This window comes from Balaenoptera physalus (genome assembly GCF_965194825.1).
Source record: "Balaenoptera physalus genome assembly, chromosome: 3".
NCBI lineage: Eukaryota > Metazoa > Chordata > Mammalia > Artiodactyla > Balaenopteridae > Balaenoptera > Balaenoptera physalus.
Window position 1 is genome coordinate 135315084 of NC_138890.1, and position 22782 is coordinate 135337865.

The 22782-nt window shown below is 42.0% G+C and overlaps 1 protein-coding gene across 1 annotated transcript in view; it reads left to right on the forward strand.

The window, feature by feature from the left end:
- Window positions 1–22782, forward strand: part of LOC309657931 (chondroitin sulfate proteoglycan 4-like) — a 68290-nt gene that overhangs the window by 27833 nt on the left and 17675 nt on the right. The window contains 3 exon segments of the mRNA XM_082455969.1: window positions 6400–6598; window positions 10430–10561; window positions 19249–19421. Of these exon segments, the coding sequence (XP_082312095.1) occupies window positions 6400–6598; window positions 10430–10561; window positions 19249–19421 (504 nt within the window).

The following is a 22782-nucleotide window of genomic DNA, read 5'->3' on the forward strand; positions in this document are numbered from 1 at the left end:
GTAACGTGAATGGAATTGGTTTAAGGATTTTAGAAGAAGGAAATCTTATGCACTAAAATTTTATGATATAACTACAGTGTCTATTATCAATCTCAGCGTAATTTAGACCTGATGAAAAAGAGACAGTCAGGAATTGCTCTTGCTGATTTCAAGAACCTGTATTGGCAGTTTATGACATCTAAGATATTCTTTACTTTATGCCCCTAATTTTTTTTATTGGAGTATGATATCTCTATCATATCCATGAGAATGTGTAATAACAACGGCAAATGAACACAGAAAACTTCCTGGAAAAACTGTGTGTGTTGAACATAATGCAAGTTATTCTCACAAATGGATAACTGTTTATACAAAAGAACTGCCATGCATTAGGCTTTCTGAAGTTTCTGAAAACTAATGTATAAAGAGTATGCATTTCATCAAAATAGCAGAGCTGTGGGAGTACATTTTCCAACAAACAGATAATTTCTCCAAAGCTACGGTTACTAGTTACTTCTTTCCAGGCAAAAGTTTCAAAGGTAGGGGATTATTTCAGACAGTGATTTTTCTTCTTCTAGATTTCAGAGCATAGCAAACAGTAATAACAACTATCATTTACATAATCTTAATGGTAGCTAATGCTTACCTAGCACTTACTCTGTTTCTGGCATTGTTCTAAGCATTATATTTATTTACTCATTTAATCTTCAACAACTCTATGGAATATAATTTCTATTTTAAGGATGAGGAACCTGAGGCACAGAGAGGCTCAGACATTTGCCCAAGGTCAGTACTAGAAGAGCTGCTGGTAGGCAGTAAGTGGCAGAGCTAGAATGCAAGTTTCTGCTCGTAACCATGATTCTCTACTACCTCTTCCTTCATGGTTATAGTTAAGAAGCCCAAGGACCTGGTGAGGTAGATAAAGCAAGTATTGCTGTTATTTCCATTTTAAAGAAGAGAGAAAGCTTCAGAGGTTAAGTGACTTGCCCAAAATAACCAAGTTAGACAGTGGCAGAGTCTGGGGCAAAAACAGTCCTAAATATGAATTAATAAGGCCTCTGTATTATGTAGGGTTCTCCAGAGAAACAGAACCAATAGGGTGTGTGTGTGTGTGTGTGTGTGTGTGTTTATTTATTTGTTTGTTTGTTTATTATAAGGAATTCGCTTATGTGATCATGAAGGCTGGCAAGTCCCAAGATCTGTAGGGTGAGTGGGCAAGCTGGAGACGTAGGAGAGCCGATGGTATAGTTCCCATATAAAGGCTGCCAGGAAGAGCCAGTGTCCCAGTTCAAAGGCAGTCAGGCAGGAAAGGATTCTCTTTACTGCCCTGATCCTAGGGAAGGATCAGTCCTTTTGTTCCATTCAGGCTTTCAGCTGATTGCTGAGGCCCACCCACCTGAGGGAGGACAATCGATGTTACTGAACCCATTTAAATGTTAATCTCATCCAAAAACATTCTCATAGAAACACCCAGAATAATATTTGACCAAAGATCTGGGTACCCTGTGGCCCAGTCAAGTTGACACATAAAATTAACCATCATAGTCTTCAGATTCTCTGGTGTCTTTGACTTTCTTTCTTTTTCTTTTTTTAATAAATTTATTTATTTTTATTTATTTATTTTTGGCTGTGTTGGGTCTTCGTTGGTGCGCGCCGGCTTCCTCTAGTTGCGGCGAGCAGGGGCTACTCTTCGTTGCAGTGCGCAGGCTTCTCATTGCAGTGGCTTCTCTCATTGTGGAGCACGGGCTCTAAGCACGTGGGCTTCAGTAGTTGCGGCACGTGGGCTCAGTAGTTGTGGCTCACGGGCTCTAGAGCACAGGCTCAGTAGTTGTGGTGCACGGGCTTAGTTGCTCCGTGGCATGTGGGATCTTCCCGGACCAGGGATCGAACCCGTGTCCCCTGCATTGGCAGGCGGATTCTCAACCACTGCGCCACCAGGGAAGCCCCTGGTGTCTTTGACTTTCAAACAACATTTTCTCAAGACCTTCAGACTATCCCACATGACTGCTCACTCTCCTTACTTGTCATTGGAGCTTAGAAGAGACGGCATGAAGGGTCATCTGCAGTCTACCTGAGAAAAGGAAGTGGGAGGATAGGGTCAGAGCTGCTAATAGCATCTCAGACTCTGGATGGGAATTCAGAGGCAGAAATCTGAACGTTAACCCCTCAGTCCCATCATTCCAAGTGTACTGAAAGTATTTTAACAAATTGCCTTAAGTCACAGGACTTGTGGCTGGCTGATCATGGCCATTCAGTGGTACAGGAGATCATTTCTGTCATGACCAACTGGAGTTAGGAATTGGAGTTAGACCACGTCAGGTGAATCCCTTGCATTTTACTCTCAGAAGTATGTTCTCCTGAACATACTCTCTTTTATACTCAAGCATGACCAGTGATTTTCGTGCATACCTGATAAAATGTATTGGTGTCCACAAGGGGGCTTCATTTTTCTATTTTTCAACTTTTGCTTTCAGTGATACTGTACATTTTGTTTTATTGTTGTTGCTGTTCATACCAGAAATAGAACTGTTTGCTTGTTTCTCATAAGCACTTGCCATCACTGAAAAGAGCTTCGAGAGCTAGGGACAGTGGAAGAATGAAGGCAGCAAAGTCTGAACCGGTGACTTGGAGGCCTTAAGACCTGAAGGGGTCAAATAGTGGGATAGTCAGTTCACAAATATTTCACATCTCTCATATGAAACTCAAAACAAAAGTCTGGGTTTTTAAATATTAAGAGCATAATTTGGATATATTGGATCATAATTTTTCTAAATCTCACTAACCTCTTGTTTAAGTTAAAGGTGAATTAAAAAATATATCATTCCAGGTTCAAGTGTTAATTGTTTCAGATATTAACTCCTTAAACCATTATTTCTTGGGCTTTGGGTCACGTTGAAATCTGAATTCAAGTTTGGAGACTTTGTTTTTCTTGTCCCCACCCATTTGAAGTTTCCGTTACCAAGGACTAGGCATTAAATCAGGCCTCACCGAAAGCAGTGGGACTTTTAATTGAACTAAATTTGGTTTGAGTAGAAGTGGAGACCTGAGGTTACTAGCTCTTGTTTTCGGTGGCAGGTTTTACATTTGTTTTGGAAGATGGTATGTTCCAGAGGCAAGAGGAGCAAAAGCAGTGTTTCAAAGAAGAGTAACTACAGTGGAAAACATGCTTCATCCAGCTTTCGTATGCATGGTGTTGGAAAAAATGAGTATCTACGAGTCATGGGAAGAGAAATGGCAGTACATTTCCAAATCAGTCCAAGTTCCTGAAAAAATGAGAATAAAGTACACCGATGGATTTAAAAATGTAAAAAGTGAAAAACTAGAATGATTGGACTTGGAATTTTGTTAAGCAGTCCAACTTGTGTATTTTATAGAAACTGTAGGCTTTCCATGGATTAACTGAAGACCAAAACTTTATAATTTGAACATTAGGTTGATTAACATTTCTGGTAGCTATTAAAAAATTGATGTCCTTAGAGTTTAGGGCTGAAAAATCCTCAGTGGGCATATTCCAAATGCCAAGATATAGGAGCATCCATTGACAACACAATCATTAAATGGATAAACTATTTACCTCAAATTATGGAGGAATGCTGTGGGATTAAACAAAATGTACAGTACATATTACAGAATAGCCAATTTATGGTTACCAAAGGAGAAAGGGATGGGGAGAGGGATAAATTAGGAGTATGTGATTAACAGATACACCGTACTATATGTAAAATAGATAAGCAACAAGGATTTACTATGTAGCACAGGGAACTATATTCAATATCTTGTAATAACCTATAATGGAAAATAATCTGAAAAAATATATATATAACTGAATCACTTTGCTGTACACCTGAAATTAACTTAATATTGTAAATCAACTATACTCCAATTTAAAAAAAGTTAAAAAAAAGAATAGCCTTAAAAGTGGTAATCAGGGTCTTCCCTGGTGGTCCAGTGGTTAAGAATCTGCCTTCCAATGCAGGGGACATGGGTTTGATCCCTGGTCGGGGAACTAAGATCCCACATGCCACGGGACAACTAAGGCCGCGTGCCACAACTAGAGAGCCTGCACACCGCAACTAGAGAGAAGCCCGTGCGCCACAACTAAGACCCAACACAGCCAAATAAATAAATATTAAAAAAAAGAAAGTGGTAATCATTAAACTCCAAATGACTTTTAAGTAGTATGAAGAAATCACATCTATCCTCAGAGCCAAATCTGAGGAAGAAGATGGGTAACATAAAGCTAATATTTATTGAATGCTTACTATGTGCCAGATGAAGCTTTTTCTAAGCAATTGCAGATCTTATCTTACTCATTATACATAATAATTCTATTATTCCTAGTTCACTATTGAGGAAATTGAGGCACAGAGAAATTGAGAAATGTGCCCAAGGTTTCATAGGTGAAGTAGCATATCATGTCTGGTAGGTAAATGTAGGAATCCTATGTACTTTCTAATCTCCCTATCTCAAATTCTGTTTAGTTACAGTTAAGTTATTTCATAAACTGCCTTTTCTACTGAGAAGAACAGCCCCTTAGACCAGAGCAATTACCTAGTAAATTGCTTAGGATTGAATTTTTAAGCAAGTTGGTAACAAGTGTAGAAGATGATAAGGTTCTAGTCAGAGAGCAAAGAATGACACATAAGCTTGGGAGTGTGCACAGAGTTTCTGTGGGGAGGACATTTATAAATACAGAGAGAAATGAGAAAATCTAGTTAGTGATAAAGCCGCCATCTTTCGTTTTGGTGAAATATCACGTGACTGCAGGATTAGAGAAACTCGAAACAGCCTAATTCCATCAGACCTGGTGTGACGTCTCAACAAGCACTTTAAACTCAGCATGTTCAAAACTGAACTCCTGCTCTTACTGCCAGATCCACTCCACCCGCAGCTGCCCTCGTTTCGGTTGACGGTGACTCCATCCTTCTAGTTGCTGAGACCCAGACCAGGTTCTTCTCACTGCCTTTCCTTCTTCTGCACCTCACCACACCCAGCTCATCAGAAACTGTTGGCTCTACGGCCAACACACACCCAGAATGTCCCCGCTTCTTACCTCCTCTCCAGCTCCCCCCACCCTCTTCTTTCATCTCTCTCCAGGATTATTGCAGTCGCCTCCTAACTGTCGTCCTGCTTTTACCCTTGGCCTTCCAGAGTCTGTCCTTGACACAGAAGCCACAGGGATCTGTTAAGACCTAAGCCAGACCAAGCTACACCTCACCTAAAGCCCCACGATGATCCCCCATCGCACTCAAGTGAAGCCCGAGCTCTTCTGGTGGCCTTCAAGAGCCTGCGGGATTTGACCTTCCAGGCTGTGTCTGACTCGCCTCCGTCTACTCTTCATCTTGCTTGTTCTGGCCCCGCCACCCTGACCTCTTTGCTGCTCCTCAAACAGCTGAGGCTTGCTCCCACTGTAGGGCTGTCCCCTCTGCCTGTATGTTCTTCCCCACACGTCCACGTGGCTCCCCCCTCGCCTCCTTCCAGCTTTCCTCAGATGAGCCTCCTGTCTAACACTCTCCCACTCCTGAGCGTCTCATGTTGCTTCATTTAAAATGTTTTTCACAGTGCCTGTGGCCCTCTAACAGACTATGTAATTCATTTCTTCATTATTTCTATTCTTTTTTTCTCTGTATTCCCTTCTGCTCTCCTGCTGGAATGTACGCTCCACAAGGACAAGACTCTGTTTCACTGACGTATTGCAAACACCAGAACATTGCCTGGAATGTAGTAGATGCTCAAAAAATGATGAATTGTTGAATAATGTGAATAGATTTTAAATGTAACTGGAAAAATAGAGACTATTCCTCAGAAAGAATTGCGATGAGCTACCAGCACAGCAAACATTATAAGGCCATAGGGACCAGATATTTGTTTTCCTGCAAGACAGGTAGGATAAAGGAGAATAATAAAAAATGTGCAGGGTGTGTTTTGCCCTCAAATATTTAAAAGCTGATGAAATCATTCGCTTCTTAATGAATAGAAATCCTTAAATCGACCCTATGAGGTAGGTTCTGTGATTGAGATTCCACACAGAGTATTAGCACATGCCAGCCACACAGAAGGTACTTAGTAACCATCAGCTTTTATTCCTTTTATACTTTATATAAATGCATATGCAGTTTAAATAGTTAATTTTGAATACATAACGATGAATCCTATTTTTTATTGAAACCTCATAAACCTCATAAATCAACACTACAACATGCTCTGCATTTCATCTGGCATTTAATTACCTGTCTGTTTTGAATTAGGAATCTTCATGCTTTAAAAACTCGGTGAATGGCTTCAGTTTTTAAATCTTTGTGCAAGGGGCCAGGGTCTCATAGCTATTCAGTTTACTAGTGTTATATGGTTGAAATTGGTCCTTTCAAGATCTGTGATTCTCTTCTTTTTAAGGTGTGGGTGAATTCTCTTCTTTTTAAGGTGTGGGTGAATTCTGTCACTGAGATTACCAGTGGTGAGCTCTGTGCAGAAGATGGGGACTCCTCCCCACAGGACCTTGCCTACTTGGTCTCTCCACCCAGCAATGGGCATTTGGCTCTCAAGTCCTTTCTTGGCCGAAGCATGCAGAACTTCACCCAGGCTCAAATCAGTGAGGGTCAGCTAGTGTTTGTACACACTGGTATGTCACTGAGAAAAACAACGTGAAACTAAAATGTGTTTCAATCAGAGGTTAACATGTAGCTGCTGAAGGAAAACCACAAGCCATCTAAAAACTTTGCAAACTCTATAATTTTTTAAAAAGTGACACAGTTTGGTGAGGTCAATAATGGCAAACATTAGAGGGTACCTGTAACTCACACGTGGCTTACTCACACTGTCGTGTAAGGCCTACACTCATATATATGCTTCTCAGAGAGCCTTTTCCTGATCACACACTAAAATAGCGTCTCTTCCGTCACCCACTATCCCTTACCCTGGCTACCTGACATTGATTGATTGATTTGTTCATTTGTTTGTTGTCTGTCTTCCCCACTAGAGTATAAGGGCTAGAAGAATAGGCTCTTTCTTTTGTTTGCGCTTATATCCTCAGCACAGTGACTGGAACATAGTAGGTGCTTAATACAAATTTACTGAAAGAATGAACTCATATTGAATACTTATTATGTGCCAGGTAATGTTCCAAATGCGAGGGATACATTAGTGAACACAACAGATGTATTTGTTAAATGAATGAACACACGAATGAATGAATAAGTATAACTGTAAATCTAAGAGATCCTGACATTAAAAGACTTTGTTTTCTTCCTTCTGGTCAGCAGTAAATCAGTAGGCCAAATAGCTACTGTAAATCTGCAGAAGGGGTGCTCTAACCTGCCTTTGTTTCCAGGCTACCCTTGTCAGTGGTCGCAGAGAGGAAGCCACCCATTCCCAGCCTGCAGGAGGAAATGGGGGGGAGCATGAGCTTGGGGGAGCCTGATGGGAAAGCTAAAAGCCATATCTTTCCAGCCATTTTTAATTATCTTCTTTGAAAATACAGTAAAGAAAATAAAGATTAAAATCTTCTAAATTCAAATGTAGTAATTTCCTGATTATCTTTGCAGTTAAGTACAAAGAATCCCCAGATAATCTAAAAATCATTTACTGTGTGACTGCTGTCATCTAGTGGTACCAAACCCGTAGCCTGGGGACCTGTTGGGGATTAGTTTTATTGCAACAAGATCCTAAATCCACCCACATATGTACCAAAGCATTATTTCTAGACTGAATGATCTTTTCCACATATGTGTGTTTTTATTTTTTAATTGTGTGCAGATACGCTCATTAGTAAAATACAATTTATTTAAAGGGACATTGAAGTGACAGGATGTTTCTGCCAATTATGTGTGGTTTCGATTAGTAGATACTAAAAATCCAGGTATTATTAGGCAAGGGACTAGGAAGTTTTTTATCTCTATGAAAGGATTATCTTATATTCAGAATGGTGAGATCTACTGTAGAGACTTGCACAGGGGAGGTCTGGAATTTCTAAAACGATGCAGTTTGCAATGGAAAGGAGTTACTGACTCTCTGACACACGCTAGGCACTGCAGAAGGTTCAGTCACATGATCCATTTCATTTAACCTGCAGAAGTTCTCTGTGTGAGCGGAAGTGATGACCCTGTTTCAGAGATGAAGAAACTGAGGCCCAGAAAGATATAAGTTGGTCTGACCCTAAAGCTGGGCGTTCTCCACTAGCTGCCACCCACTGAAGGCTAGCGTAGGTTGAAGAACTGAAGTTACCCTTTGCAATGAAGGATTAAAATATAAATTAGCTCTCTGGATTGATTTATTTGTTAAACTACCAGGTCAATATTTGCTTTTGGCAAGTAGAGAAAATAATTTCTCCTTAAAAAGCAAGAAGGGGGATTATAGTCAAGCTCTTTGAGAGTGAATCATTAAATTTTGTAAATGGACTTGGAGGCAATAATAGCCTTCAAAGTGGCTGGAGCCCAGCTGCCGATGAGTCTTGCTGAAATCAGCTGGTTCTCCCTGCTACATCTGTCCATCAGCAGCCCCAAACAAAGGCTTAGGTTTAATTAGTCTCTCTTAGCATTTATATTTGCACAGTGCTCTGCCATTAATCTAATTCATTATTCCACATAACAACCTAAGTAGGTCGATAGAGCCGAGAAGTGGAGGAGCTAAGTGATTTCAGGTTGCCCTTCTGAAAGTACAGTCAAGTCAGGAAGATCTGAGGTTGTACAATAGAAAATCCACAGGTCACAGCTGCTTTCATGTTTCCCTCCTTCCCCCTCTTTGGTCATAATTAGTGTGATAGTTAGGGCATACCCAGTACACTGTTCTAGTATTTGTTTTGATATAATTCCTTTCCATTCCATTTCTATTTTGTCTCCAGATTCATGAAATGTTCAAAGTGCCTAATGGCAGAAAGCATTCTCTCCCTAATTTCACATTTAATTAAATACAATTTTCAAAGTGCTATTTCTAGTAAAAGTGAGCAGACAAAGAAAAATAACATTTGGTTGTGGGCCTCTGCTCTGAATTAGGCAGATCCAGAATTCTCTTTCTCTGTTTTTTTGTTTTTTGTTTTTTTTTGGCTGTTTTTTAAAATATGACTCTTGAGTGTTTTGGAAAAAAATTTTAAAGGCTGTAACCTTTTTTTTTGGTGAGGAATCAGAACTCCCTGGGTTTGCTTAGATAACAGAGACTTGAGAGACCGTTAAGCCATCAACCAGCCCTTTATTAAATCATGTTATTACGGGAGTAGTAGGTAATTGCAGAGTGAACCATGCCTCCTTTGTTTCGCTGCCACATGTCCCTGAGGGCAACAAAGAGGACATTTCTACCCATTACGTGATGCAGAGACCTGTGGGCCTGCAGATTTACTGCTGGATGAACAATTTCAAAGGGTGAGGGGGCCGTGATCATCAGGCTGTCTGCCTGGTGATCTTGCCTGGTGCTTTGGGAGTCAGATTGGTAAAGCTCTCCCGGGAATGGGATCAATAGGGGGCCCGACTCAACTTCTGTTTCGCACATAAGTTAATTTATAACTTTTCTGATATCACTAATTGATCCCTTGACAGAAGTGTGGGAGTAGAATTCTCTTCTTGCAGGAATTTAACAAAACTGGGGCTGAGTCTTTCTCCACTTTTCTCTTTCCCCTCTTAGCAGAAAACAGCTAGTTTGAAATAGATGAATAATGGGAACTTATTTGGGGGGAGGGGCTAAGTGTTATTTACTTCCCTCTAGTTTTCATTTTCCTTATTATCAAGTAAGTGTTATCAGTAGTTCAGAAATTGCTAAGGGGTGTGTGTGTGTGCGTGTGTGTGTACATTGCATGCATGTATTATTATTATTTTTTAAAGATTGTATCTTTTTTTATTATTATTAATTTATTTATTTATTTTTGGCTGCGTTGGGTCTTCGTTTCTGTGCGAGGGCTTTCTCTAGTTGTGGCAAGCGGGGGCCACTCTTCATCGTGGTGCGTGGGCCTCTCACTATCGCGGCCTCTCTCGTTGCGGAGCACAGGCTCCAGACGCGCAGACTCAGTAGTTGTGGCTCACGGGCCTAGTTGCTCCGCGGCATGTGGGATCCTCCCAGACCAGGGCTCGAACCCGTGTCCCCTGCATTAACAGGCGGATTCTCAACCACTGCACCACCAGGGAAGCCCCATGTATTACTTTGATTGGTATAAATTGATGCCAAAATAATAAAATGCAGGTGATGAACATGTTTTAAATTTTTTAAAAAATTTCTTGGAGGTAACATCTTTGCTTTCTTTTATTACCCTCAGGAGAGGGTGAGGCAGGAATATGCATTTTAGACCTTTATTGATGTTCTTTTAACTTTGTGTTTTGGCAATATTTGATTTGGTGAGCTCAGTGACTATTATCATACTCTCAAATTGATAGGGGTCACTTTGCAGGGGGATCAGGTGGGAGAGAAGGTGAAAGTGGGTGGCTTTTGCAAAACAACCAAATTGACCAGAATGTAATTTCTTCTTTTAGAGGAGCAATGTCAGGAGGCTTTAATTTTCAGGTTACTGATGGTTTGAACTTTGCACCACGACAAATTTTTAGTATCACAGCTCGAGCTCTGATCATTAGCTTAGAAGTAAACAGAGGACTGAGCATCTTTCCAGGTAAGATTTTAACTTTATTGAGTGTTTGGGTTTAAGTGTTTTTCAGTTTATTTAGAAAGTTCTACCTGAATGGTATAAAGTATCATCTTTTACTATAGAGTGCTATCAACAACAGTTACAAAGTCCCAGAAAGAATTGTCTCTTTGCAGGAATTTAGCAAAAGCAAGGCTGGGTCTCCCCCACCCCTCTCTTTCCTATCTCCCGTTCCTCAGAAGAGGGCATGTTGGTGAAGGGCAATCTTTATGTTCTGTGTGCACTTTCTTCCTGCTCTCTCCTTAGGGTCCTTAAAGAAGCAGGAGAGCCAGGTTCTGTCCTGACCATCTAGATCTTGGGGTTTTCGTTTTTGAATATAAAACCCTGTGTATCAGGGGGACCATCAGGATTTCACTGAGTTCCTGCTTCGGGGCCCTGAAGCCTTTGGACTGCTTTTTGCCAAGAATGGAAAGATCTAAGGTAGCGTCTCTGGCTCAGTACCCTCACTGCAGGAATAGAAAATGATTTACCCAATGGCAGGGGTAATAAAAAAGGAGGAAAAAAATTTAAAACTTGTTATTTCCCAAAAAAAGCACTGACGTAGACAGCACAGGAAATAATAAAATTTTATATTTCAGTTTTTTAAAAAACCTGTGCATTGTAAATTGTTTAATTGATATGCATTTTCAGTCAAATATAGATGGAAAAAGACACTAATCATTTTATTAATTATGGCCACTCCATGGTTACGCTAGCCAGTTGTTCTCAAGCTCTGGGAAGATTTAAAAAATACCAGTGTCTCAGCCTCACCATATACCAATTGAATGGGTATTTGGAGTGAATGGGAATTTGGAGTGGGTCCTGGCCATCATTATTTTTTTTAAGTCCCAGGTGGTTCTGAAGTACAGCCAGGACTGAGATCCATGGGGCTAGCATTGTACTAGTCTTTTAATCCTTACATCTATGCAAAATAGGTGATATATTCACAGCAAGTTGGCAGAATTTGTGGCTTAAAGAGATGATATAACTTGGCTATGCAACCAGGAAATAGATAAAGCTTACATACCTCTATTGTAACCCTAGAGAAAAAGGTTACTGTTTGTAACTTTAAGAAAAAAACAAGAATTTTAAGGAGAAATTTTGAAATTTTTAGGTGCTTTAAGCATTTGAGCTCACAAAAAGAAACCTTATCAAAAATCCAATCCAAGATATGTTAATCCAGATTCTTCTCTTCTGAAGCCTTTTTATGTTCCATAATTTTTCTCTGAGAATAAGTGTTATGCTTCTATCAGGTTTTTCAAGGCAATTAGGGTGCCATTTAGTGTTTTAAAAAATAAGCAAACGACTGCACCCTAAAATTCTGAAAAATACAGCAATCTATTAAAAAGAGGGTCTAAAATCAGAGTAAATCTGGTTGCTGCAAAAGATTAAATACCTTTCATCTATTCTGGCTAAACTCTGGTTTAGTAATTGAAGACAGTTTTATTAGATTAAAGGGGAGTTACAGCCGCTACAACTTAGAAAGTTCTGAGTTTCTGGCACCTGCTTTACTGAATATTAGTTTAGCAAGAAAAATATGTTGTCACCTTTGTGGAACTATGCAAAACATAGTTGTCACCTTTGCGGAACTATGCAAAACATATAGTTTTCTTAGCCCTGTGTTTAATATTTGGACTCAGCCTGAGCAACCATCTCATTTCCCTTCCCAACATGCGCCGCATCTGCCCTGCCCTGGCCTCCCTGTATCCTGTATCCAAGAACGCTCCACTGGAACTTGCACGTTATCCTCAGATTCCAAAGTGAGCTGTTTCATTTTCCAGCTCCCTCTAGCTCGTTAGGTCTGTTATTCTTGGTTTCTGTGTCGCCTTTTATCCCCAGACTGTGACTTATTTCCAACTCCAGCCCCTGGCCAGTAGGAAGGAAAATGCATTTTTATTGTATGTTTCCATCAGGTGGTTCTTACATTTGATCTGAGGTTGGGTGGGTGTGGAATGAGAACAATAGAGCCACAGATTTGAGAGATGGGATGGACATTATGGGTCCCTTGGTCCAGTTGTTCTTGGCATTCTTCCTACCCTAACATCCCCAAGTAGCAGGGGCCCCCTCTGTTCTGCATCAGCATTCGTAGGTGTGGACATGCTTCTGAAGACCACATCTCCTCATCCTCTCTCCAGGACACAGCTGAGCCTTGCTCGGTCTGACCCAGCAGCCTCCCGAGGATGTTGGTCCCTGATGCTGTGTGAAGCTGCAGGGATGATGATGACAGATGCCCCAGTCTTCTTCCCTCAGGACCCCCCATGTCAGGTCCTGCTGGGAGCAGACACTGGGTGACCTCTGCCGCCCTCATCTATTAGCCAGCCCCTTGGCGGGGGGATGGGCGGCACTCTGTGTCCCACCTCTGGGGTGACTCCAGCTGTCAGCTGTCCACTGTTGCTGCTCTTGTCAGACTCGAGTTGACCTATATGTTCTGAAATATCGGGGAAAATCTATTCCTTTTTATAGAGCTATGGATTTAATAGAACTATAATAGGAGAAAATCTATTCCTATTCTACAATAGATATTCAAATACTATTGATATCTATGTTTTTATAGTGTTTTATATTTTTTATCTCCTGAACTGAGTTGTTAGAAGGATTTAAACAAAATAATGTGTTTAAAACCAAGTTTTGATCATCTCTATTTGGCACATAAAAAACACTGACGCTTGGACAGGTTCAAAGTCATGCAACTAATAGGAATCCTAAGCCCCAAGACCAAGTGCCGACGCCAACCCCAAACCCTGTGCTCAGATAGCAGCTCCTGTCCTTTCTGTACGTGCCTGTGTTCCAGGGCTGCCTCTATTTTAGAATATCAGTCCCCTGAGAATGAGACCATCATGGTGGCTATTTAGTTTGTCTCCTTCTTAATGTTATTGATGGATTGATATACACAACCAGGAAAAGATACATAGCGATTTAATAAACAACAATGATTATATGGAAATTTTGTGTGTTTTACTCTCTTGGATTATGGAAATACTGCAACCCAGAATTAGCCAACTTTTTTTTCACCCTCAGTGATCCCATGCCCATTGGGCTTTCCCCACCAGCCCAGCAGCCCGTGGCCATGCTACTGCCTCCTTTGCATATACTGCCCTAAAAAGTGGCCCTGGCTCTAGACTTGTAAGAATTTGTAGCGTTAGACAAGGTAGTGATAAGGATGCTTAGTGGGTGAATGTTTTAAGGTTAGTCATAGCTTGTATGCCCTGCCAAATTTGAGAGTCACTCTTTAACTCAGTTATTTTAAAGCAGGAAGAACTATAGTTCTAAACAAACTTTTTGAGCATGTGACCTAAGAAAAGAAATTCACTCAAGGTGTATTTTCATTTTGTTATTTTGTATATATACACACATAAACACACATACCTACATATATATGTGCATATATATTTGTGTGTATGCGTGTGTGTGTTTATATATATATTCTATTTCTTTCAGGAAAATTTATTCCCTAGAAAGGAATTTTGTAACCAATTTTTTTCACCTTGAATGCCACCACTGAATGTGTTTGTTTATCTTTAGTGATGGCATTTTGGAACAAACTATGGCCTTAGGTCCTAGTCTTTCTGTGTATGCAAGTTGTACTTGGCTCTTTTACATAGAGTGTTGAGGAGGGGTTGACCTTGAGAGCTTTGTCAAACTGGTCTAGAATATAAGCTTTCACAGACCTAGAGTTAAGTAACGAATCAGCGAAGGGTATTCGTAGCAAACTGTGTGACTTCAATCCCCTTGGGGTTTGGTTATGATATAGACAGAATCATGTCTCACCAACGGGCCATCTGTCCTCCACGGTGGGAATTGAGGGAGAGAAGAAAGCAGAAGGAAGTCACAGCATGTTGCTAAAGGGTTTAGAGCAGAGATTTATAAAACCTTTTAGTCAGATGGTCTCGAAACACTGGATTGAATATTGTAATGCTTAGCAGGAGATAACCGAGAGCTATAAGAAAAGATTGTCAATCTTCAAGGAAAAAATTAAAGGCTTACTAAGTAGGGAAATGAGAGACTTATACTCGAGAGTACACTAATCATGCAAAATATATTATGCCAAGTGTCCAGTGAGGGCGCAGACTGGGTGAGCTACTTGAGTTCAGGGGAGGAAAATTTCCCATGGACTGCAATGGTGAGGGAGATCCTGTTGGCCAGTTGGGTCTTAGGCTGCCCCTGCAGAGTGAGTAGCATTATGATGGGTGACAACAGAGAGGGCTGAGCATACCAGAGAGGACGGCATAAATGCGGATGTGAAGCCCAGGGAAGAGGCAGGCTGCGTCTGCAAGGTGGAGAGCAGAATCTATCAGACTTCTTGCATGATTCCTCACATTTCCTAACTCAGATATCATTTCAGCACTGAGCTCAAAGTAGTATAGTGTAGGCAGTATAGTGTCAACTTTAAAAATATATATATTTATTTATTTATTTATTTAAGAGCTCCTGGCTTATTTATTTATTTATTTTTTTTGGCTGTGTTGGGTCTTCGTTTCTATGCAAGGGCTTTCTCTAGTTGCGGCGAGCGGGGGCCGCTCTTCATCGCGGTGCGCGGGCCTCTCACTATCGCGGCCTCTCTTGTTGCGGAGCACAGGCTCCAGACGCGCAGGCTCAGTAGTTGTGGCTCACGGGCCCAGTTGCTCCGCGGCATGTGGGATCTTCCCAGACCAGGGCTCGAACCCGTGTCCCCTGCATCGGCAGGCAGATTCTCAACCACTGCGCCACCAGGGAAGCCCCTGTCAACTTTTTAATAATACTCATTTCAGAGTCAGTGAGACCTATGTTTGACCATTAGGCAAGTTGCTTAACCTCTCCGAGCCTTATCATCCCTTCTTAGTGATGAGGAAACAAACACATACTTCCTAGGATTACCATGACATCTGAAAGAAAAGGCAGGACTGTGTTTGTGCTGTTTCCTGGTATATCTCTACTCCTTATTATAGGGCTTGTCACATACGAGACACCTGATAATGTCTGTTGAAGAGATGCACAAGACCTCCTAGCCTGGTGACCATGAAACTCTTGCTGTTATGGTGGTGGTTGTTTTTCATGAAATAAACACAATAGGTGTACTTAAAAGAAGGGTGAAGAAGATGACTTTACTCCAAGACTTAGAGCCTTTAACGTGCTGATTTGCTCTTCAAATCTCCAAGAGCTACATATGGAGTAAGAGCTTGCCAAACAGATATGGTTGGAGTCCTTTTATTACCGCACTCCTTGTAGGACAGTTCTTCTGTGGAATATAGATTTAGGTGGGACCTTAGTGAACCCTTTCCCAAATTAAGTGCTTGACGCTCATGGATGAAAATATCAACGCTTGGATGAAATGAGATGGGGTGGGGGGAAATGAAGGCTCTTGGTGAACTGGGCTGCGCGGCAAGAGATGCTCATGGAGCAGTGACAACGTGGGGCCAGCTAGCCTTTCCAACCCAGCATGCTCCAGGTGACTGCTGGCTAGCAGCTACACACTCTTCTGGGTTAGGAAGCCGGACAAGGGAATGAGGGATTAATATAGCCTGGCTGAGAGAAAAGTACTCTTGGCCTGGAACATCTCTGGCGGCCTCTACCCCAAAAGGCTAAATAAGATAATGAAATGATTCTTTTAAAGAGTCCCTCCCACCTACCCCCCCACACACACACCTGCCAAAGGTAATCCTCGAGGTGAAGGAATAAATGAAAAGTTACAAGTCCTTTATAAGAAGGAAATAATTAAGAAGGCACGGTGGGGAAAAGTTCCAAAGCAAAACTGAAGATGAGAAGTTGGAGGCTGGGGAGCCCAGAAACTGCACACAAAAGAGGTATAATCCACTTGACAGGATGGGGGCCACCTTGGCAGGCAGCAGAGAGTGGGCCTCAGTTGTGACTTTCTGTAATGTTAACTAAGCATACAGAATAATTCCTCTTGGCCTCCCCGGGGTGACCTCACATCCTGAGTCCCCAGCTCCAGAAGCTAGAAGGTGGCAGTGACCGCAAAACTTCCAGCAGCAAGGACTAAGAGAAATGTGGGAGGGAGTTAAAGCATCTTTGTGTGTGTGTGACAACCAAGGTTGTACCAAGGCAGTCCTGAACCTGGGGAAGAACTGTGTTCCTGAGGCTGATATGTCCAGGTACTCCTCCTGCCTGCCCCTCAGGAGCCCCAGGACATAGTGCCTATCTCAGGAGCTCCGGTATTTTATTTTATCTTATTTTATTTTATTTTGTCTTTTGTTTTGCAGCTTTATAGAGGTATAATTGACAAATAAAATTGTAAGATATCTGAACTATACAACCTGATGATTTGATTTATGTATACATTGTGAAAAGATTCCCCCCACCCACCCAGTTAATGAATACATTCATCACTTCACATATTTACTTTTTTCTTTTCAGTTCTACTCTCTTTGCAAATTTCAATTATACAATATGATGTTAACTATAATCACCATGTTATACATCAGATCCTCAGACCTTATTTATTCTATAACTGAAAGTTTATACCCTTTTAGCAAACTCTCATCATTTCCTTCACCCCCAGCCCCATGGCAACCACTTTCCAATCTCTGTTTTTATGAGTTTGACTTTTTTTAAAAAAGATTCCACATCTAAGTAATACCATGCAGTGTTTGTCTTTCTCTGTCTGGCTTGTTTCACTTAGCCTGGTGCCCTCTAGCTTCATCCATGTTGTTGCAAATGACAAGATTTCCTTCTTTTTTAAGGCTGAATAATATTCCATTGTGTGTGTGTGTGTGTGTGTGTATATCATATTTTACGACATTTTCTTGATCCATTCATCCACTGATTGACATTTAGGTTGTTTCCATACCTTGACTATTTTGAGTGATGCTGCAATAAACATGGGAGTACAGATTTCTCTTTGAGATAATCATTTTGTTTCCTTTGAATATATACCCAGAAGTGGGATTTCTGGATCATATGTTAGTTCTACTTTTAATTTCTTGAGGAACCTCTGTACTATTTTCTATATGGCTGCACCAATTTACATTCCCACCAACAGTGCGCAAGGGTTCTCTTTTCTCCACATCCCTCACTAGCATTTATTCTGTCATGTCTTTTTGATAGTGGACATCTTAACAGGTGTGAGGTGATATCTCATTGTGGTTTTGACTTGCATTTCCCTGATGATTAGCATTGATGAGCACCTTTTCATGTGCCTGTTGCCTATTTGTAAGTCTTCTTTGGAAAAAATATCTATTTAAGTCATTTGCCCATTTTAAAATTGGGTTATTTGGGGTTTTTTGCTACTAAGTTGTATGAGATCCTTGTACATTTTGGATATTAACCCTTTATCAATATGTGGTTTGCAAATATTTTCTCCCATTCCATAGGTTGCCTTTTCATTTTGTTGATGGTTTCCTTTGCTGAGTAGATGTAGTCCCACTTGTTATTTTTGGTTTTGTTGTCAGGTATTTTAAAGGGAACCTCTAAATTAAAGGCTCAGAGCAACCTTTGCATGTTTGAAAATCTTACTGAAAGCTGGCTTCCTCGTGTATTAGCTGTAGTCAAGGTCCTGCCTTTAAGCACCTAATGTGGTTTAAATACTGCAGTCGGTGGCCCTCACTCTCCAAGGCTGTAATGGTTGAGTCAGGAAAGCAAAATGGATGTCATTTAGGAAGCTTAGTTATTATTAGGTGATTGGCTCAACTTCATAGACAATTTATAAAGTGCCAACTCCAAGAGCTAGTGCAAGGCCCCTGTGCAAGACCTAACGCTAAAGCCCTTTAGCAAGGGCTAAAACAGAAAAGAGAAGGTGAGATTCTGGGCCAGGATGACTGTAAATCTCTCCCAGATCTGCCATCTTATCAGGTTGGGGATATTCCCTGAACCCATGCAAAGTAAAGCGATAGAAACTCTAGCCCTATATTCCACAAACTGTGGTCCATGGACCTCTAGTCTGTGAACTGATAAGAATGGGAAGTGAAAGGAGGTGTTTAGAAAATTTTATAGCAATTTGACATTGTTGCGACATTTTATTGTATTTTATAAAACTATTGGTCCACAATAGATTTGGTGGGAAACACTGATCCTTCACTACAGAGTATTTGAGAAGCACTGTGCTAACCTGAATGCCCCCAAGTCTCTCTGGCCCTTAGTTATCAATGAGGTCACATTAGCACTCTGACCACCCACTGGTTCTTCCCTTAACATCCACACAGGCCCTTCCCTCCCCACGTTGTCCATGCAACCCGCACATCTGGGGGCTCCTCTGGAGACAGCTACCATTTGTTTCAGAGCCAACCTCTCCCCCAGGCATCCACAGACGGACACTCCATTGAGCACCTGCAGCCACTGTCAGGCCAGGACGCGTCTGTCCTCCCAGGGAGGGTGCTATCTCCTGTTCTCTCTGTGCACACAGCCGGCGCCCCCTTTCTGTGCTCAGAGCCGAGCTGGGTGTCACTCGCCTGGCGTTGCCTTCTTTCTCTCGAGATCAGTTAGACATGCAGGACTGCGGGGGCCGAGGGGCTCTTTTCGTGGGATTTTCCTCCTTCATCTATGGCCCCCATAGCAAAGCACATCCACAAACAGCAGCCGCATGGATCTGTTGGCCCCTCACAGCCCAATTTCAAGTTCGACCTAGCCAGCCCCCCCGTACATAACTACATGTTTTCCAGTTTTCAGGGGTCTGTAAAGATCATTTCATTAACCATAGCCTTCATAGGCTTTATACTTACATGCATGTTTCAATCTTCACTTAGGTTCCATGAAGCCCCTTTCAGCTCGTGACCTGAGAGCTGCGACCAATGACGTGGACAGTGCAGGAAACAGAACTATGACCTTTACAGTTGTAAGTTCCCCTAGACTCGGGAGGTTGGTGCGAGTCAGTTCTGACAACAGCACAGAGGATGTTTCCGTGTTTACGCAGCATCTGGTGAGTCCCGACATCTGTCCGTGCAGCTGGGCAGGGCTGGGCATCTCTGCAGGGCGGACCCCTCGTTTGTCCTCATCCTGTGAAGCCAAGCAGACGTGCCCATTTGCCCAGGCAGTTACTCATTCCTGCTGTGCCGGTTTTAAAACCGGACACTTTGTAGTGAGCACAGGATGGGACACAATTGTCAGAAGGCACCAAGCAAATTCAAACGCTGTGTCTAATAAGTAAGAAGGGATCCTTTTATCACTGAAGATGAATTTAAAAGGAAACCCAAAGCAGAGTTGCAGGAGTAAATCCTACAGGATATGTCTGTCCATTTATGCTTAATATGTAAAATTATATACATAATTTCATGTATTGTTGTGTTTATATAAATATGTACGTATGTAAGGCGAGGGTGTGTATTGAAGCTGCACTCAGAGCCATCTGTTTCCAACTTCACTGGTGCTTTACCACTATCACCATCCACATGCCCTCTTTTAAATGCATAAGCCTTCAAGTCTTTTGATTTTTTTTTTTTTTGCATCCTAGGAATCTGACTGACTGGTCATGTTTGCTTCTATGTGATTTCATTTTCTAAATGTCTATGTTTCCAAACCGTCTTCTTGCATGTAACTTTTCTTGCTTGCCATTCAGCTTTCTTTTGCCATTCTTAAACTGTTGTGTACAGGGATCTGATAGCTGATCTGTCTATAGCTTTACATGACTAAGGAATAAAAATCCAAAGTCAAGTTTAGAGGAAATAGCCAGAGTGAACCACATGTCTGCCCTTTAACGGTTGAGCCATTTTTCTCCAGGGTGATGTGGCAGAATTGAATTTAGCTTTTGCTTTGCTATCGCCTTTGTCTGGGGTGCATTTAAGGGAACAGATCGTGAGGTTAGCAGAAGTTCTGAAAGTGACACTGAAAAGAGGAAGTATAAATTCTCTAGTTCACAGATGAACTCTGGAGGAAGAAGAAAGGGATTAGGGTGAAAACTACATTGTGTGTGGGAGCTTAATGTGCCCAAAGGCATCAAAACCTGCCCAGGTACAGCTTACATTTTGAATACTAGCAAGAATGATGTCAGTCATATTAAGATGCCTTGCGTCTAGCCCTAGTTCTTTTTTTTTTTTAAATAAATTTATTTATTTTATTTATTTTATTTTTGACTGTGTTGGGCCTTCCCTGCTGCACGTGGGCTCCCTCTAACCACAGCAAGCGGGGGCCAATCTTCGTTGCATTGCACAGGCTTCTCGTTGCGGTGGCCTCTCCCGCCGCGGAACACAAGCTCTAGACGCATGGGCTTCAATAGTTGTGGCTCGCAGGCTCTAGAGTGCAGGCTCAGTAGTTGTGGCGCACAGGCCCAATTGCTCCGCGGCATGTGGGATCCTCCCGGACCAGGGCTTGAACCTGTGTCCCCCGCACTGGCAAGCAGACTCTCAACCACTGTGCCACCAGGGAAGCCCTAGCCCTAGTTCTTTAAAAAAAAATTATTTTTTGATGATGATTATTTCGAGCATTAGTTTCCACTACTTTTCATTGCAAATATATAATATTTTAGATTAATATGGTCTAAATAGGCTTTAGTGGATATGGTAGCCGAGATCCACTAGGTTATGCTGCAGTACCAAACAACTCCCCAGTCTCAATGGCTTACAATAGCAAAAGCTTATTTCTCACATATGTTGTACATGGCCTGTGGGTTAGCTGTGGGTTTGCTCTACATCTGTCCCTTATTCCAGGGTCCACGTTGAAGGAGCAACCCCTCTCTTGGGCATTGCTGTATTTGCAGCAGGGGGAAAAGAAGTGACGGTGGAAGCATGCGACAACTCCACACGTTTATGCTCGGAAGTGCCATGCGTCACTGTGCTCACGTCTCATTGACTAAAGAATGTCACGTGAGCAAGTCTGGGGTCAGTGGTGTAGGGAAGGATAACCATCTCATAGGGAGGAGACACTGAAGCAATACAACAGTCCACCACGGTGGGCTAGCCTGGTAATCACAAAATAGCTTATGATACATTGAGAGTACATTTTCCTGTAAAAACAAACCGCCCTCACAGACAACACATTTGTCAGCAGGAATTAAAGCCCCAAGCTAGTTATAAGGTCATAGGGCAGGCAAAGTCTTGATTGATTGGAATCCAATTATTTTAAGGTTTTATTTTTCCTCTCATTATTCCTCCTACTTTACGAACCAAGAGGCGAGTGTCAAGAAGACGTATCATCAGTGGCAGGTGGTAGTCTGTGGGTGATGTGTTGCCGTGGGGCTCAGGGCCGTAAAGGGCCTGCAGAGGGGTGTCTGGGATGAGGGGCATTAGAACCCACTGTCGGTCCTCGTGGAGGCAGGGGCAGGCTCCAGTGTGGAGGCACAGCCTGGGCAATGTCACAAGTCAGGCGTGGTGAGAGAGGAGTGTGATCTCCTTCTCGAGTGGACCAGGAAAGCAGCCCTTCTCACCACACACAGCCCTTTCCTCTCCAAAGCATGCCGTTTCAGCGGCCTGGCCCAGTGCTTTGACTCAGGGGACAGAGGAGAGCCCCTTTTGTGGTATACGAGGCATCAGACTGTATATCAGGCCGTTTATGCAAGTGCACTCCTGGATGTGACAATTCCTGTCTCCCCAAAGCAGCGTCTAAGATATATGTAGAGTCTGTAGGAATTCAGCACAGCAGCCCACGCTCTCTGCCTTTGGTGTGTGAGTGTGGAGAGAGAATATAATTTAGGAATTGGGCGCCCTGTTGCTGCTCCTTGATCCACTGCTGACCATTGACGACTGAGGACAGTGCCTTGGCCTCTAAGGTCAGAAGATCTGGATTAACTCTGTGAGTTATGGCAAATGACATATCTTTTAATCCTCAGTTTCCTCATCTGTAAAAGGGGGAAAGTAGTAGTAATGACAACTGAAATCTTTTTGAACATTCCACATGTCCCAGGCACCATTCTAAGCTTTGTTCTGTACTACTCATTATGTCACTTTACAGGCTTGGATCCTAAAGCACAGTTTAGCAACTCACCCACCGCTACACAGCTGCGAAGTGGCAGAGTCAGGATTTGAACTCAGGGTCTCGACTACTTTCCTCTTGGCCATAATGAATTAACACAGAAAGTGAATACAAAATGTTTAGCACACAGCTCCACATGTAGCAGATGCTAAATAAATAGTAGCTAAGGCTGTTGTGATTATCTTTTTGCCCTTGAAAATGTGAGAGGTTCCTTTCCTCTCATAGTAGCCAAAGGACTAGTTTCACGGGGCAGGCAATTTTCTGGGACACTGGAATTGGCTGCTGTGTTTACCCTAATGTGCTGCAGTGATTTAATGAATGGAAATGAGGTCATTAGAAGAAAATGACATTTATTTCACCCTGTAACCTGCTTACTG